The sequence below is a fragment of the Malaclemys terrapin genome, chromosome 13 (assembly GCF_027887155.1).
Source record: "Malaclemys terrapin pileata isolate rMalTer1 chromosome 13, rMalTer1.hap1, whole genome shotgun sequence".
Lineage (NCBI taxonomy): Eukaryota > Metazoa > Chordata > Testudines > Emydidae > Malaclemys > Malaclemys terrapin.
Genome location: NC_071517.1, coordinates 2,335,420 through 2,354,411, shown reverse-complemented (window position 1 = coordinate 2,354,411; position 18,992 = coordinate 2,335,420). Strand labels below are relative to the sequence as shown.

The 18,992-nt window shown below is 41.7% G+C and overlaps 1 protein-coding gene across 2 annotated transcripts in view; it reads right to left on the bottom strand.

Moving 5' to 3' along the window:
* Window positions 1–18,992, bottom strand: part of RPTOR (regulatory associated protein of MTOR complex 1) — a 293,281-nt gene that overhangs the window by 106,825 nt on the left and 167,464 nt on the right. For both annotated transcript variants that reach the window (XM_054047579.1, XM_054047580.1), the window contains exons 8-10: window positions 16,663–16,763; window positions 15,238–15,382; window positions 1,568–1,643 (exon numbers count right to left, since the gene is read on the bottom strand). In XM_054047579.1, the coding sequence (XP_053903554.1) occupies window positions 1,568–1,643; window positions 15,238–15,382; window positions 16,663–16,763 (322 nt within the window). The remainder of the gene's footprint in view (window positions 1–1,567; window positions 1,644–15,237; window positions 15,383–16,662; window positions 16,764–18,992) is intronic.

The following is an 18,992-nucleotide window of genomic DNA, read 5'->3' as shown; positions in this document are numbered from 1 at the left end:
TGAGACCCCACGAGTGGGGAGGGTCCCAGAGCCCAGGCAGGAGCCTAAGTCCGAACGTCTACACTACAATTTTATAGCCCCAAAACCTGTGCCTCGTGAGCCCAAGTCAGGTGATGTGAGCCAGCCATGGGGGTTTTATTGCAGTGCAGAAATACCGACCTTCTCTCTGCCCTTTCTGCTCCCTGCTGCGGAGATAATCTGTGAATGTTACCAAAGGCACCACCATCCCAGTCTGCGAAGCTTACAGTCAAGAGAGACTGACAATACAAACACACACTGGGAACCTCAGAGCAACGTATTAATTTATCAGCTTCTTCGGATTTGTTTTAAAACATGGATGACAACAATTTATCACGAATCAAAAATTAAATTTATCAATTCATCATCTAAAAATTATGAAACTAGGAGTAGGCAGGGAATGGAGGTAGAACTATTCAAACAATGGGTCTGATTAACAAAATAAGTTATTGGGAAAGGTCATTGAAACAGAGCATGAACAAGTAAAAAACACCTCCATCTGGTTCTGGAAAAGGAGGAGATAGATCAGATAAGAAAGAAAACTGGGGTTAAGAGCAAACAAAAATGTTAGCTGGGAAAGATGTCAGAGTCTCTTACGTTCTTGGATTTGAAAACTGCTATAGGCATGTCAAAACCAAAATAATCCCATGTAGGAAACCCATATTTACTTTCCTCCAGTGACTATAATGGAGTTCATCCTCGAATCTATCAGAACATTACGACCAACCAGACTGTAATAGTCATTATTAAAAGGTTTCCATTCAGGAGGCATCAGAAGAACATCAAGAGAAACCCATCCCATCTATAGGAATATGGGACAAATTTTATGTTAAAACATTCAGGCTCTTCGCTGCTTGAGATAATCGAAAGGGCAGCAACAAATGTAGTGAATCTCATTAATGAGACCACTTTTACTGAGTCACCTCCTGTTCTAAAGAAATGGTGTGAAGTACCCCCAAACTTACCAAGTACAACTTTGCTCTGTATTATTTGAAGACATCTCCATTAAACAATTCATTTTTGCAGGTTTTTACATGGTTATTAAAAATGATTAAATTGTAAAATCACAGTGGTGTGCTGTATTAGTAGAAAGCTCACGTCACTGAGCTTTTTCAAATGTCAGAGGCCAGACCTAGAATCTACAGGTTTCTGCCAGTAAGAATTTCTTCCTCCCCACCAATTTTTAAAACAATGAAAACTGGCATTGAACAGAAGAAACCCTCACCTCAACTTAATTATGACATCTCACTAAGAGAGTTCTAAAGTATATGTGCACATATCACTCCATATGCCTATACGAGCAAGGTCTCTGAATTCAAATGCATTCACTCATTCAGAAATGTTATATGCTAATGAAAGATTTTAAACTGACCCTAAGCCTACTCCTTTAAATTAGATGATTGGCAGTTTATGATCTCCCAGGAAATGTAAGCTCCACCCAGTCCTAGTTCCTTGGCTGCAAGAATTCCAGACTTAATAAAAAAGGAGATTTCATGGGCTGGAACATTGACTAATGGACACAGCACATTTCAATGCCTGAGTAACTTACCCGAAATGCAGTTCCTTCCTCTATGATTGTTGGTAATTGGGAAAGGCAAATATCAACTGCGAGGTCCCAAGCTTGCCTGGAGAAACAAGTGAGAGACAGGTCATCCTGGAATATGAGTATACAATACTGGGAGAAGTCTGAACTGCTGATTATTAGAGGATGGACAACTTATAGAGATACCAAACTGGCTTAGTTAATATGTAATAGCTCTTCAATTCTCAGGAGGCCAGTTCATACTCATGCAAAGCAGCAACAGCAGCCCTTGTCCAGAATCACAAAACACCGCACAATCTCAGTAAGCATACTACTTCTATATAAAGACTAAATTCCCTCTAATCTAAAAGGCAGGCACTTATTTGATGTTCTACTTTTCTGCCCATGTGTTTATATGGCACAACAGGTGTATTTTTATAAACTGAAAAAATAACAATCCTGGATTGACTGTAAATTGGAAGGAGGAAGTTCTTACATTACAACTCCACTGTTCAGTGAGACCTGTAGTTAGTTGGCACATTTCTAGCACAATTCAAAGGTAAAAAAACATGGAACTCCCACTGACATTAATGGAGTCTGGCATCTTGTTGCTCATGTGCGACACTGTATGACTGCCACTTAGTACTTCCAGGGCTTGGCAGACACACAACTCTTCATGGAATGTTGATATTAACTATCTACTTAACTAGAAAACGATTCTGTGCCTGCTCTTGTTTTAACTGGAACAGCCACTTTTTAAAGTGAACTTTCATGTTCTCATTATCAAATTCTCATTGCTGTCTTATTAATATCCACCAGCAGGGGACAGCTCCAACATAACCCATAATCCTAAAGCACACACTTCTAAGGTGCCGAGTACATCCTTTCGAAGATTAGCTTCCAGTCTATTAGGCATGCCAATATGCTTCATCAAGAATTACTCCTGTTGACAGGCCCTGCGAGTCACAACTCACTAATACACTGACAGGATCATGATAAAGCTTCTCTTCAAAACTCTAGACTTGGAAATTCTGTACTGTTGAAGGGTGGCCTTATCTGCATTAATCCTACTCTGATCTGGGTTTTGCATGGCTACCTTGTTTAAGGAGATTTGTTGTACACATTTGTGCTGGTGATACGTATACAATGAGCCAAGGAAAAACATAGGGAAATAGTTGAAAGATCTTAGGGATCAGTCTTGTTAAGTTGTACACTGTAACAGAAGTTTTATGGGGGAGGGACTTGGAAATCTACCAGAAGTGACTAATTATCAAGCAACTGCTCAAAAGGCATCCAGTGTTTTTTATGGGTACGCAATAGAAGGGGAATTAATGCCCTTGAAATGAGGCAAGTTACTCGGGCAAGAGGTAAGTCAGCACTGGCCAAACTGCCAGTATACCACCCTTGGCAAAGTGCTGATTTCACAAGTGTTTCATATTTTCATAGAATTTAAGGCCAGAAGGGACCACTAGATCATCTACTCTGACCTCCCGCATATCAAAGGTCATTAAAGTTCACTCAGATATCCCTATATTAATCCCGATTACTTTAGTTAGACTAAAGCATTTCAGTCCTACAGAGACCACATTGTTGTGTGCCACAGGCGGAGAACAGAAGGGGCCAATGCCTGAAACGGCAAGGAATTGATTAGTTGAGACAAACCGAGAGGATCCTAGCAGAGAAAAGCTCCATGCCACAGAGGAAGGTGTAAACCCCCTAAAGTCTTTGCCATTCTAACTTGGGGGAAATTCCCAGGCAACCAGTTTGATCCTGAGAATGTAAGCAAGACACATCAGCCAGATATTTAAGAAAGAGGATTCTCTGTACCACTTCAGAGCACTGATGCATCCCATCTCCAGCTGTGGTCATTCTCTGATGTTTCAGAGTAAGGCACCAACCCAAATACATTTGAAAAATTGTGCCTCAAGGGAAAAATTCCTTCCTGACATCTGCAGGTAACTGGCTGAAGCTCTGAAGCATGGGATTTGATTACAGTTATCTTATTGCAAAGCTTCAAGTCTTACCAGCATGTTAAGGGCAATGTAGGCAGCCATGTTCTTCCAAAGGCCTACGAAGGACAAGGATGAACAGGAAGATTCACAGATTCCAAGGCTAGCTGCCCCAATGAGCATAGGTCATAAAATTTCTCCCAGCAGCTGGATTAAATCATATATTTTAGCAAGATTTCTAATCTCATTTTAAAGACTTCAAGGAAAGTCAAGTCAACCAATTCCCCTGGTAAACTGTTCCAACGTTTTATCACCCTCACTGCTAGGAAATTACATCTTATTTCAAGGTTGAATTTGTCTAACTTCAGCTTGCACCCACTGGAACTTGTTACACCGTTAACGGTAAGATTGAAAAGCCCCACCCCACCCCACTCAATGTCTTTTTCACATATAATTCCTAGACACAGTGATCAAGTCACCTCTTTGTCTTCCCTTCTATAAACTGAATAAATCAAGCTCCTCACACCCCACACGGCAAAAAATAATCTAGCCCCTGGATTATTCTGCTTGATATTCCCCTGTTTATACATCCAAGTATTGCATTAGCCTTTTCACCACAGAACTGCACTGAGAGCTCATGTTGACGTGATTATCTACCTAAGTCACTGCTTTCCAATACACAGTCTCCCATCCTGTAAGTAACCACCTGCATTCTTTGTTCCCAGATGTACTTTCTTGCATATGGCTATATTAACATACATTTTGTTGGATTGTGACCATTGCACCAGGTGATTCAGATCACTAACAGTAACCTGTCCTCCTCATTATTTACTAGACCACCAATAGTTGTGTCATTTGCAAACTTTACCAGCGAAGATTTTATATCATTGTCTAGATTGTTGATAATATAAAATAGCATTGGACGAAGAACCAGTTCCTGTGGGACCCTGACAGAAACAGCTCCGCTCATTGCTATCCCCCCCATTAACAACTACATTCTGAGATCTGTCAGCAAGACAGTTTTTAATCCATCTAACGTGTGCCCTGTTAATTCCATATGATTCAAGTTTAATACAAATGTCATGTGGTACTAAGGGCTTGACCACTTGGAGGCAGTGTGTAAATCTACAGCGCACTAAGTCACTGTTTGGCCCTGCTACCATGCACTAAAAGTTCGCTGGGAAATAGCAGCTTGTCAAAGCACAGCACGGAACTTTTCATGCATGGCAGACTAGTGTGCTGTAAACTTACATTCCAGTTTGCCACGCACTAAGTGTCCGTGTGGACAAGCACTTAATCAAATGCCTTGGAGAAATCTAAGTATACTATGTCAATACCGTTGCCTTTATCAACAAGACCTGTAATCTTGTTAAATTAACAGGTCTGTTTGACGAGACCTACCTGCAGTGAAACCATGCTGACTGGCATTCATTGTATTTTTAGCCACTAATCCTTTGTTAAAAGTGTTCCAAATTAATCATTCCATTATTTTACCTGAGATCAACATCAGGTTAGCCAGTCAATAGTTCCTTTGGGATCCCTTTTATCCTTTTGTAAACAAATGTGCAGACCTCTAATTCTTTGCATTTCCCCAGTACTCCAAGATTTCTTAAAAATTAACATTAGCGGTTGGCTCAGAGAGCTCCTCAGCTAGTTCCTTCAAGACTCTTGGGTTTAAGTTACCCGGGGTCTGTTGATTTAAAAAAATTGAATAGTAGCGAATGCTGCTTTGCACCTTCGTTTATTACAGGCGATAAAGTTTCTATTTCATACACAACATCACATGAAATGGATATACCCTCCTACTTCATTTCAAATACAGAACAGTGATCTCTATTGAACATTTACCAGCTCATCTGATGTTTTGTCACATGGGCTGCTACTCTTCTAGGGAAACATTTTCTGAAGCACCCAAGTTCCATTTTAAAAATCTTAATGGAACTTATGCTCCAAAGTGCCTAAGTCTCTTCTGAAACATGGGATTGAGGCACTTTTGCAATGTTTATCCTCTCACCCTCTTCAAAACTCATTTAAGACATTTCTCAATTTAGCATTTGAACCCAGTCATTTTAAGATGACAGGCTAGAGACTTAAACTGCTGCACCACCACCAAAGAGTGTTTTATACAGTAACTAATTTATTCACTAGACAGAATTGCTCCTCCTTGGCTCATGGGCATAGCATTAACATCAAGAGGCTAAGCAATTTTTCTTTGTCAAGGAACATTTGCAAACGTAAGACTAGAGGTGATAATCAATAAACTGGATTTTAGTTATCTATTCTAATAACTTCTTAAATCTTAATAATCCCCCTGCACTACCAAGCAGAGATACTACTGGAAGAGCAATTCACTAGGAGAGTCCATTCCATTAGCCAAACCACCAGCTGCTTACAATTAGAAAAATCTACACGTTCAGGATGAAGAAAGAAGTTTTTTTAAAAAGACCTTTTCCCCATTGATCCAAAACATGTAATTTGTTTCAATAGCCCCAACCCTGCCATCCTCCTTCACCACGTTCACCTCTCATTTGGCAAAAGGCTACCAATATAATTAAGAGGTAATGGGGAGATAATCAAAACCACTTCAAGGCACAGGCAATAAATGGTTCCCACATGCTCAATAAATGCCCAGGCTGTAGGCAAAATGGTTAGTCAGAGCTGCTGAGGGAAATTTTTAGTCCTGGTTGAGGCAGAAGCAAAGTCAATTATTGTAGTTATTATATATAAGGATTCTTTGACTCTGACCAAAGGATGAGTATTTCTAACTGTAGGGGCTGAAAAGAGTCGGGGAGGCCTCCTTAAGAGAAGAGACTCTGGGCGTATGTCTACACTGCAAGAAAAGACCTGCAGCTGGCCCACAAGAGGTTGGGTCTCAGATCCTGGACTCCAGCCTGAGCCCAAACATCTATGCTGCCATTGTTAGCCCTTCAGTCCGATCCCCATGAGCCTGAGCCAGTTGACCCGGGCTCTGAGATTCGGTGCCATGGGTTTTTTTATTGATGTGTAGACGTAGCCTCAGATATTAAGAGAAGCCATACGTAGCACCTTTGAGATGAACTATTAAACTCTGGTTTACTAGATGAGGATGAAAAGGATCAGGGGAGGAGAAGCACAACTGTCTGAAATGTGCTGCTTATAAAGGATACTGCATAGGTCATCATTCTGCAGAGGCACAGCACAAAGGGCATGGCTAAACTACAGGCCCTACAGTGGCACAGCTATGGTACTGCAGCTGTGCCCTATAGCACTGTAGGGTAGATGCTTCCTACAGGGACAGAAGGAGGATTTCTGTCGATGTAGGTAATCCACCTATCCAAGCAGCAGTAGCTAGTCGATGGGAGAATTCATCCGACGACCCATCCTTGTCTAAGATCAGTTTAACTACGGTGTTCGGGGAGTATGAATTTTTCACACCTTTGAGCACCATAGCCAAGTTGATCTGAATTTTAAGTGTAGACCAGGCCTCATATACTGAGCACCTCAAAGTCATTTCAGGTAAGGAGCACTAATACCTCTATAAAATTTGTCCAGAGCAGCCCTGCAGGGTCAGATCTTGAGAGTTTTAAACACGTTATCAGGAAGAACTATAGGGCATTTGAAAAGCGATTTCAGCAGATTAAAGCCAAATCTCTTTTTAGACTTCTAAAAACAGATTATTAAAAATCAATGCAGCCACATCAGCCAATATTCAATCTTCCTGAAAAGTGAAATCGCCAATATCAAATTTCAATATGACTGCCTTTTGCAGTCTAGAGAGCTACCGATTAACGTGAATTGCTTCATGGACGCACACAATCCAACTACTTACAACACACACACCCCCTCCCAAGAACAGTGTCTTTGCTGAAACTTTAAAAAAATACAAACAATACTGTTCGGACAGAAGCCAGCACTGTATTACTTCCAATTGCCAAAAAGACACCAGCAAGTTATTTTCTAATCGTTTACTTGTGTCGTTGTTTAGAGAATGAACCCACGGTGTAGGTAAAAACAGACTTCACTAAAAGGGCATTGGGAAAGTCCAGAAAAAGAACGATAAAAGGACATGGGCGATTAAATGTGGGTGGGGAAACCAGAGAGATTTAGGTTCTACCCGGGGGAAAATAAAGACCATTAAGGAGAAGAGGTAATGACTGAACTTTTCAGATTACCAAGAGGGAAAGCGAAGGCAGGCAATCTGAATTTTTAGATACACTCTCTGAGTAGGGTGACCAGACGTCCTGATTTTTATCGGGACTGTCCCGATATTTCCTTGTTTGTCCCACGTCCCGACCGACGTGCGGTTGGGACACGGGACAAACAAGGAAATGCTCCAGAGCCCAGAAGTGCTCGTGCCCCCCCCACTCCCTCCTCCCCCAGTTGGCTCCCTCCCCGAATCCCCGCCTCTTCCCCAGGCTCGCCATTCCTCCTCCCTCCACAAGCTCTGGAGGGAGGCCCGGGAGACGCAGGGGAAGCGCGGGGCCGGGGTAAGTGAGAGTCCGGCCTGGCCCCGAGCAGGCAGGACTCAGTCGGGCGGTAGGGAGAGGAGGAGGGAGGAGGGCGGCCTGCAGGGCCAGGCGGTGGCTGTTCTCCCCCCCGGGCAGTGGGACTCGGGAAAAAGGGGGAAAAAGCATAATACTGAGCTCTTACTCAACCATTTTTGTTCCTAACACAGTAAAAACTAATCTTCAAAAGCACTTTGTAAACAGAAATCCCCATAAGAAGCCTGGGAAGGAAGGAAGTGTTATCCTGGGTTGGCTCTCGTGAATCACTTCTAGAAGGGAATGGACCCCTTCCCTGTCCCCCTGCTGTTCTCCAATTTATTTCCTGTTTGTGTGCTGAGGTGTAAGATTAGTTAACTTAAGAACATAAGAACGGCCATACCAAAGGTCCATCTAGCCCAGTATCCTGTCTACCGACAGTGGCCAATGCCAGGTGCCCCAGAGGGAGTAAACCTAACAGGCAATGATCAAGTGATCTCTCTCCTGCCATCCATCTCCACCTTCTGACAAACAGAGGCTAGGGACACCCTTCCTTACCCATCCTGGCTAATAGCCATTAATGGACTTAACCTCCATGAATTTATCTAGTTCTCTTTTAAACCCTGTTATAGTCCTAGCCTTCACAATCTCCTCAGGCAAGGAGTTCCACAGGTTGACTGTGCGCTGTGTGAAGAAGAACTTCCTTTTATTTGTTTTAAACCTGCTGCCCACTAATTTCATTTGGTGGCTCCTAGTTCTTATATGATGGGAACAAGTAAATAACTTTTCCTTATTCACTTTCTCCACATCACTCATGATTTTATATACCTCTATCATACCCCCCCTTAGTCTTCTCTTTGAGGAAAACAGCATGACTCTACATCAAAAAATAAACAAGAAAGGACTCCCTGGATTCTGTTATTAACTCTCCCCTCCCTTGAGGGAAATGCTCATGTATTTTAACTTTAATTTTGTTTAAAAATGTATTATAACCTTTTAAATAATTTATCCTGATCTCGTCCAACTGCCTTTAGTTTGTGTTTTCTGAGGTGCTCCAAAGTTTGGGCTGTTAAGCGGGGAATGGAAAGCACAGAGCATCTAGCTTTGCTTAAAGACCATTTTATTATGTGAGATAAAATGTTCCATGTTGGAAGCTCACGGTAATGCTTTAACATAAATAAAACATAGTTACAGAGACCCACCCTCAGTATTTCTTCACCCACATGTACTGAAGTAGTTTGCAGATCATGAAGGCAGAACTTATTACATTTAACTTTAATTTTCTGGGCTGAGTCAGTGTCCCTGATGCTTTTAATCCTCACATCTCATTTTTGGTAAAGAATTACTGATGTCTCTTATGCTTGTGTTCTCTCTGTGTGGAAACAGCTGGTATTAGACTGCATTCCACCACAGGGAAAAAAAAAGCACTGGGCTCCTTCATTTTGGAAACGAAGTTGATGATTTTCAGGGGAGCTGCTAAAGGCATCTGAGTTTCAGCCATCTGTGCTCTGGGGACTAACACAAATATACTTGATTGAATTCTACATTTCTGACACTGAAACATTTCAGTCTGTACGAACTACGTTGAACATGTTATTCCCATGTTTGGTTTTTTTGCAGCTACAACTCAGTAGCATAGAATCATAGAATCACAGAATATCAGGGTTGGAAGGGACCTCAGGTGGTCATTTAGTCCAACCCCCTGCTCAAAGCAGTACCAATCCCCAACTCCCTAAATGGCCCCCTCAAAGATTGAACTCACAACCCTGGGTTTAGCAGGCCAATGCTCAAACCACTGAGCTATCCCTCCCCACTAAAAATAAAAGTCATGGAGTCCAACCCCCTGCATTCACTAGCAGGACCAAGTACTGATTTGGCCCCAGATCCCTAAGTGGCCCCCTAAAGGATTGAACTCACAACCCTGGGTTTAGCAGGCCAATGCTCAAACCACTGAGCTATCCCCATGTCCCATTTGACTGATTTTTCAAATATCAGTCTGAAGCCAGCAGCTCCACAGTGATACTGCAGACACACGGAGCCTGCTCTAGGGAAGGCAAGAGGGAAGCACTCAGACATACATATTTTTAAAAACATTTAGAGCTATAAAATCTTTGTTAAGTATTTCAATGCTCATGAAAACGAGGGTCTGATAGTGCTAGTTAGTGGCAGAAGTGGGCAACTTTCCTCTTGTTAGTCAATGAATCTCAATCCTGACCTCAACCCATGTCCTACTATAGCAACTCTGGACCTTTCCTGATCAAACTAGGTGGGTGCCTTTCTGATAGGTACCAGAGACTCTAACGATGAGGTGGAGACCAAAATCCTCATGTTTCCGATTGAAACAAGAACCCACCCAAGCCTATAAAAGGCTAACACAGAGTAGCCAAATGCTCCCCTAAATCTTTCAGTCATTTTGCTCTTGCTGAGATGTTAAGACTTTTCTATGTTTCTAAAAGAAGAGTCCTTTTTAAATCCACCAGGGAAGAAAATTGCAGGCTTGAACCTTTTTTGCAATACTTCCCACAATGTCCAAAGACTCAAGAATCTCCCTCCTCACCTGTTATTGGGATGTTACATTATGGTTTTCTTTTCAGCTAGAATTTCATGCTTGGTATATTTACTGTAGCAATATTTCTATTATTATTATAAACACATCTCTGTCACAGCATAATAAAGGTGCCTTGTTTTTAATGCATGGCCTACATTACACACTAGGAAAAGTCTGTCAATGTACTTAGTTACCATCATTACAATTCTCTACTGGTGATCACAATGTATAAACTACAATCCATGGACAAGGAGACCCACGTGTGGGCAGGACAAAAATGTTTCCTCCCCCTTCATACACCACAGACAAATACATCTAGGCTTTGAATTGGACAGTCCCTCAATGAATATTACTATTACTTGTACCACAGTAGTGCCAACAGGACTCACCTCAGATCAGTGTCCCATTGTGCTTGGCATTGTACAAACAGTAAGAGAAAGTCCCTGCCCTGAAGAGCTTACAGTTTAAGTAGACAAGAAAGTGGTAATAGGGGCACAGAGAAGTTAAGTCACACATTAAGGGCCACACAGTGGTCAGTGGCAGAGATGGGGGCAGAAGCCAGGTTTCTTGACTATCAAGTTCAGTGCCCTACTGGGTGCATCCTAATACTGGCTGACTAGTGGACGAAAACTGGCCTCAGAAAACAAGGCTTGCTCTATAGCCCAATCTCCTGGCTAGAAGAAGTGATTTAGAAGTTAGAGAGCACTGGTCTACAGAATAAATTAAGAGAGCTGATTTAACTGGTCACAGAGAATTTACTTCCAGATGACCAAGACAGAAGAGAGAAACACACTTATCTGTAGACACTTCTAATGCCATTGGCAGCCTGGTGACTATTTCCAGAAAAGGGTTAATCTATTCAGGATCCTCAAATGATGTGAAAAGTGAGCATGGTCTAGAGAATACCATCAGGCAGAAGCACAGACAAAGATATACACTAAAATAGAGGGCAAAATGGTCTACATTTAACTTCTAAAAAGGAACAGCCATAATTATTCATGAGATCAAGTGATGCTCAAGTCAAGTGGACAAACATTTCACAGCATATGCACAGTCCTGCGGTGCACTTGTAGCTGAGCAGGACACCGTCATGATATTTTGTCAACTGCTTTGTGGTTTTCTATCAGTGCTGTAACTGCAGCAGAAACAACAAGGCACTGGACCCAGCTCTAGAATGCTAATTGGAAAGACAAAAGGGGGAAACTTGAGCACCGAACTCTGGTTTTTGTAGCCCATTTGTGTTAAAACCGGGAACCTGAAGGAATTACAAGAAGCAGGAGATGCTTTCTGTTCTTTCCACTCTTACACTGACAGTGAGGATGTTTCCAGTAACAGAAACAGAGTCGCAGGTGTGGTGCAGGGCATCTTTACTGTACAATTGACCAGTGTTTCCCAGAAAGCGGGGAGGAGCGAACAGCATATGCAAAGTTCAGAATCCATTCAGTATATTTTACTATAATCAGTGAATCACTAAAATGACTTATATGTTTTCTGTATGGAAGACAGCCCCAGAGAACATCCTAATGATCTCAGCGAGTACACAAGGGAGGAGAGGGTGTGAAGAAAGGGAAGAAAGTATCTGTGACTCAATATTACTCATGCAGTGGCAATGCAGACTCCTTTTTACAGCTTGCTTGTGTATCCTGTATCTCCCTATGCACGACTAACAAACAGAAGACAAGTTGATTGTGTTTTACATATAATTGCTATTTCATACTTCCCCAATGAGATTGTTTCGTCATGTTTCTTCACCTCTGAAATGCAAGGTAAATTAGAATGCACTTCAGTAGAACTGGCAATATTATAACAATGTAAGTTTTAACAGACAGTTTTCTAAGCAGTGAAGGCATATGGTAAGCCAGCTAAGTAGTGGGATGAACAGTTTGGCATGGATTCCATCTTTATCCAGTGACTGGGTATACAACAAAATGCAGCACAAGCGGTGTCTATGGCGAGGAGGGAGTGGGCCAATCACCCATAATTTCTGGGTGTGGAAGGATGCAGATTAGGTAGGGAGATCAGCATCCCAAGGAAGGCTCTGAACTACTCTGAAATAGGTGGGGAAGCTAACCAGCACAATACCATGAAGGCTTTAAACTATGAAATCAAGTGTAAGGGGGTAGAGACACACAATACCTGCTTGCCTCAGCATGGATGTGTGGGAATAGCAGAAAGGCCCCATCTCAACACTCCTGTGACAACCAACATAAGCAAAATAACTAGTACTGAGGGCTGGGGGAAGCAGAAAACCTTTAAGTCAGGTCCTTGAGGAACACAGATTGATGGGTTGTAGGACAAAGTGTCTGAGCTCATCATCCATTTACATATTATAGCAGATCCTAGGGGTTTCTTGTTGGCCTCCTGCAGATCAAATCACTGTGGATGACCGCACAGCCAGTACCCACATTCATAAGCATTCAAATTCTGATCTGCCAGGTGCAAAAATCTGTGAGAAGCTCACAGCAGAATGACAACCAGTGTACTCAGCAGTGCACATTTGCTTTCTGTCATCCAATCGGTCTCTATCACCCAGCAATGTAAGTTCTGGTTCTTTCGTCCACCACATTTTCTGGGTTATATTTCCAACGGCTGCAATGATCTGCTTTAATAAAAAAAAGAAAAGAAGATGACAGGCTTCAGAATACAGCTCTGTGTGAGGCCTAGGGAGACTTGACTATCTAGTGAGTTACAGCACGTGACCGGGAGTCGGGACCATGTTCTTTTCGTCCAGGCCCTGCAGCTGATGTGCTGTGTGACGAAGTCAGTCACTTCTGCTGAGCCTAGTTTACAGGTGGGCTGTAAGGCTTCAAGTCTGTGATGTGCCAAGAGAGCTGAGGAGAAAAGGTGCTCTACATGGGCACAGGGTTATTTTTTTTATAAAATCTTTAACTAGACATTTCTCAAACTGTTATGTTGCTGGGCCTCTTCTGACAAATAAGAAAGAGTCTCCCCTGACCTGAATTTTATTTTAAATACTACCTTTTTGGAAGAGTATTGAAAATATGCATCAAGGAGTTGTCTGTTCATTTCTCCCTTCCTGGGTTGCCACCATCTGGGAGTCAGTAGAAGCAGACATGATGAATGTTTTCCTAAGGAAGCTCTGCTTTTGCTAAATACTAAGTAAAAATGAAAACAATAATAATAGCTCTTATTTAGCACTTTTCATCCACAGATCTCAAAGCACTTTACAAAGGTCAATATCATTATCCCCATTTTACAGATGGGGAAACTGAGGTACAGAAGGTGTGACTTGCCCATGGTCATCCAGTAGGTCAGTGGAAGAGCCAGAAATAGAACGTAGATCTCCTGAGTTCCAGTCCAGCGCTCTATCCACTAGGCCACATTGCCTCACAGAAGGACTCCAGCAAGAAGCCAGAAGGAGCTCAGATAACTGATAATGAGCATGGTATAAGTACCTAGAAAGATTTGTTTGTATATCTCTGCCCATATAAAAATCCTGCAAAACCTGTAGCCATACATGCATTGTCCTTCTCAGGAGGTTTCCAGGCTCTGCCTTACCTTTCAGGTGAGGCAACTATTGGATACAGTCATACATGAGCGCTCACTCATTGTTTCGTATGCTACGTGTTCTATCCCTTTTGTGCATACAAACAACCTGTTTGCTTTTACACCACACTGACAAGCCAACTTCATTGTGCTATGTACATGACAAATCTTTTTCCTCAAAAGTTCCTCCAATTTAAAAGCACATATGAGCATCTTTGGCTCTAGGTGCCAATGTGCATTTTTCCTAGTCCTTCCATGTTTTTTTATTAATTAAAGCAATTTTTTGTTATCAGTAAACTTCTAATCACTGTCAACTTCTTCCTCCAAATGATTAATGAATGTATTTAACAATGATCCCAATATTAAACTATTAACTTCTCTCCAGTTTTAAGAAAAGACATGTAATATGACTTCTGCCACCTCAACCAGTTTTTCCATGATTCTACTCAAACTTTGTTTTCCCCTGTAGTCTGACGGAGGGACTTTATCAAAAGCTTTCTGACTATCCAAGTAAATTAAGCCTATTCAATTACATGTAGCAATTACTTTATTAACTTTTCGGAGATTACAGAGGCATCATTTTCTCTTACAGAAATTGTGTTGGCTAAGTGTAACCTGATGGGGTCAAGCTAAGTTTTGTACAATTCTAGCCTTAATTAGACAGGACTAAGAATTATAAGGAGGGCCTTTGTATTCACTCAGCATTTGTTTATTAGTCAGGAATGCATTTAAAAGGCTTTCCATAATGTGAGTCATTTGCATTTCCATTAATCATCTAAAAAGAAGCAGAGTGCCAGGAAATGAACTCTGGAACAAACCCCACCTCCTTTTACTTTCTATTGGGAAAGTTAAAAGAATTCTTGCCGTAGCCCCAACTATCCCAGTTCTCCCCATTACAATCACAGCGTTATGCCAGCAAAACAGAAAGGTAGCTGATGCTCCATTGTTTCTCTATTTGGGCTGAAATGTTACTTAGCTGAAGTGGAGCTTTTGTATCAGGGGATTATATCAGAATTATATTAATGGGGTACCGTACACACAGGGAAGCAATACATTTGGAGATAGGTATTAAGGTGCCACATGCGCTTCCATTTCTGATCCACTGATTTAATCAGGAAAGTGCTGCACAGATTCAGGTGGTAACAACTTTGTATGACAGCAGCTCTTGAAATCTCCCCAAGGCATCTGTACAAAGCCTTTAAAGCAAGAGGTACCCTGCTAGCAGCGACTTACCACATTGCATGCATATAGGTTGGAGGTAGACGTGGGCTGCTGACAGGGGTACAGTTGTAAGACCTCATAATCCTTTCTGCCAACAGGAAGTTACGAAATAAGCTAGCCACCAGCAGATCCTGCCTGAAGAGCTTCTGGAAGAGATCTGCAGAGAGATAATGTGTGTGACACACAGGTACCTTCAGTGATCTGTAAGAAGCATTTTGTACCAGCAGATACACACACACACACGCGAGCTGATCAATGAATACTTTCCTCCAACAAAACAAAAACAAAAACCCAGAAAAGCAAAAGCCCAAGACCTCCAGAAATAGTGTTGCTGTCACTTTACACCCACAGAAGGATTAATGGGCACGGAGTTTGCCTGACAAGTGTGACAATAACATCTCTACTGAGAAGTCACACTTCGAGCTGGACGAAGTTTTCTGACTAGTTTCTTCACTGAAAAATGCAGTTTTGGTCGACCAAAACTATTTGTGAATTTGAAATGAATTAGCTGAATAGTTTCAGCCAGAAAAAAAAAAAATTCAGGCTAGATTCACAAAACAAAGGAATGGGGGGTGATGGTGGGAGAGCCCACCTTATAACTTTTGGTCCAGTGGTTAAAGGATTCACCTGGGATGTGGAAGACCCAGGTTTGAATTCCAGTTCTGGGGCAAGGTCATGAACTCAGGCCCTACCCCAGTTGATTGCGCTAGCCACCACCAGGTCTCTCTCAATCTCTCCTGTTGAAGCTAATCCACTTTGTATAAATATTCACTGGAGCAGGGATTTGAAGCCAGGTCTCCTCATCCCAGGAGTGTGCCCTAACCACGAGGCTACAGAGTCAATCTCATGCTCTTTCTTTGCCTCAATGACCGTTTAAGTATTTTATGCAAAGCACAATAGTTTCAACAAGAGAGATGCAGAGACACCCACCTCAGAATACCCTATACCTTGGTGGTTAGGGCCCTTGCCTGGGAGGTGAGAGACCTAAGTTAAAGTGAATCTAGCCCTTTACAAATGCCCAGAAACAAAACATTTCAGGTTGAATTATACATTTTCTTTGACCCAAAACTAACTTTTTTCATTCGCCTTTTTTTTTTTTTTTTTGGCATTTTCTAATTCAGTTTGACCAGGACTGAATTTATTCCCCAATTTTTCAGAATGGCCAATCAATTATTCACCCAGCTCTACACCCACTCTTCCCTCTCTCCACTTAATGAATACTTTCTGCCTTTCTGTTGTTTTTCCCTTTCCCAGGCATGGACTCTTTCTTCTGGTGTCTCACCTCAGCCCATGTTTTCTCTCTCTCTTTTATCACCAGACTCTCTCTTCTTCCTTGTTTTATTAACCCCCTTATCTAACTTCCCTACCCCTCTACTCTGAGCAGCTAGCATTTGTTCCCGGTGAAAACGTGGACTGTTAACTGCCAGACAGTCCTACCTCGTGGCAGGACATTCCACGCAATGGTGTCTGTGATTGCTGTAAAGATCCAATTCAGCTCTCCCAGAGGCGTTCTCCTGTCATTCAGTCTGCCAGGAATCCTACAAAAGAGACATTTGTATTAAGTATGTTACTATTTAAATAAATAAATAAATAAATATGAATTTAAATATATATATGCATGCACTTAGGCCATATCCAAGGCCACAGGTGTCACTGTACTGTTGCTTTAATTTTATTAAGAGAAGTTGCTTTGTTCCTCCACGAGCACCGCCTCGATTTCCTTGTTTCAGTAGGAACTTCTTCCACGTATCAGTTTACCTCATATTTTGTTCCCTATTCCAGTTTGCTACTTTTCGCCTTTCCATCACCTGAACTATACCAATTAATGTAGGACTTAAATGACTGAGATTCTGAACGCCTGTAACAACAGCTATGCCTTATACAGCACTAAGGGAATTTGCTAACAAACTTGCCATGTCACTGAATAATGGGGGGGGGAGGGAGGATGAGACAATTGGGGAGGTACTGGAAATTGGAGGTAAGCAAAATGCAGTACTGATCTTCAAAGAAAGGAAAGAAAAATTATCCCAAATATTACCATCCTGTAAATCTAACTCCTTTCCCTAGCTAAATGATGGAACAAATATGAAGAGGATAATGGAATCATAAGCCAAATGGGCTTATCAAGAATATTGCTGGACAAATTTCATTCTATCAAAAAAAGCAGTAATATCTGAATTATCTCAGGAATTGAGATTTTGGATGGAGGACCACGATCAAGAGATGATAAACCATGAGATGAGGGAAATGTATCTTGAGGGGCAGTGCAGGGAGAGGTGCTGTTAGGAACTCCAGAAAGTTTGTTCTTCAGATCACATCTGCTGTCTGGCTTCATTTTATTCACCACCCAATACTTCTGTTGAAGTATTTAATAAAAAATATGATTAATAATAAAAACTGAGCTCATGTTCCAAATAGCCTCTGGATAAGAACTGCTCAGCGTCCACCGGCACAGAATGATGTTCAGTCAGAAAACACAGCTTTCCAGGCAGTGACAATAATAATAAAGAGCACATTGGGTTGGAAAATGTGGCCCTACTGTTAAAGGTTTATGAGGGTAACAGACTTGCTTCACAACTCCCTGCTGTTGTAAATGAACTAGAAAGATATTGTCTATCCATGATGTAGTAAGACCTAGTGAGATTTTCCTCATTATTCAAGCCACACAACAATTTAAGCACATTGGAGTACGCGTGCCTCTTCTACTGAGGTCATTAATGTTCATTTATGAGGGGCATATTTTGCTGTTTCTTACAAGTATACCACATTTTTCCTCCCACTAAGTTCTTTGAAAATTTGCCTCATGTGAATATGATGCACATCTGTCTATATATTTCTTATGATCCAATGCTATAGCCTTCAGGTGCCACCATAACAACTATCTGAAAAATACATCAGGTAAATATTTAAACTCACTAGGTGGCTTCTTATTCCAACAGAAGGTGTATCTCTAAGCCAAAGGCTTTCTGATGAACAGGTCAGCATTCCTGGAAAGCAATAATGGTACCCACTGGACCATCAAGATCTGCACTACTGTGAAAAATTTTAATACATGTATCGCACAAGGACTCGAGTGTGAAAGAGACACTCTCTTCATCACACTCAGAGTTACAGAGCAGGAAGAGATTTTCAAATAGTTTTCATCTGAAAAAACTTCTCCCTCTCAAGATTTTCAGACACAGTCACCTTGAGAAGCTCCTTCTAGCCAATAAACCATCATCAAACTGCTGCTGAAAGCATGCATTTTGGAGCCCTAGAGTAACACAGAAAACCACACCACAAGCTGAGGCAATGACTTTTACCGCCACTTTGGCTGCATTTGAGCTCTGCGGTCTTTCAGGAGTCATTCTGCCTGTTCCACTTAAGTCAAATCTAGACGTTTAGGGTACAGATTATCTCAAGGTGCAATGCACAGCCACCTGAATCCTCCTAGCTGTAACTTTCAAAGTAAAATCTTCTGTCCATGATGTTTAATATTCTTTGAAGAGAACGAAGTCCCTTTCACTAAAGGGTCGGGGCATTGCTAATATAATATGGCGGGAGATGATCAAACAGCAGCTATTACCACTGCAGCTGCAAGCTGCTCTCTGGCCTATGTGAGTTGGTGGCATCAGTCCACTTAGTTAACGTTCGCATCCTCCGGTTCTCCAGCTTTGGGATATGAAGTTCAGTGTCACCTCCATGAACAGGACGATCTTGTCAGCAACACACACAGGGAGTCTACATCACAGTGTCACATTAAAAATGCTGAGGAACCAAATTTTCAA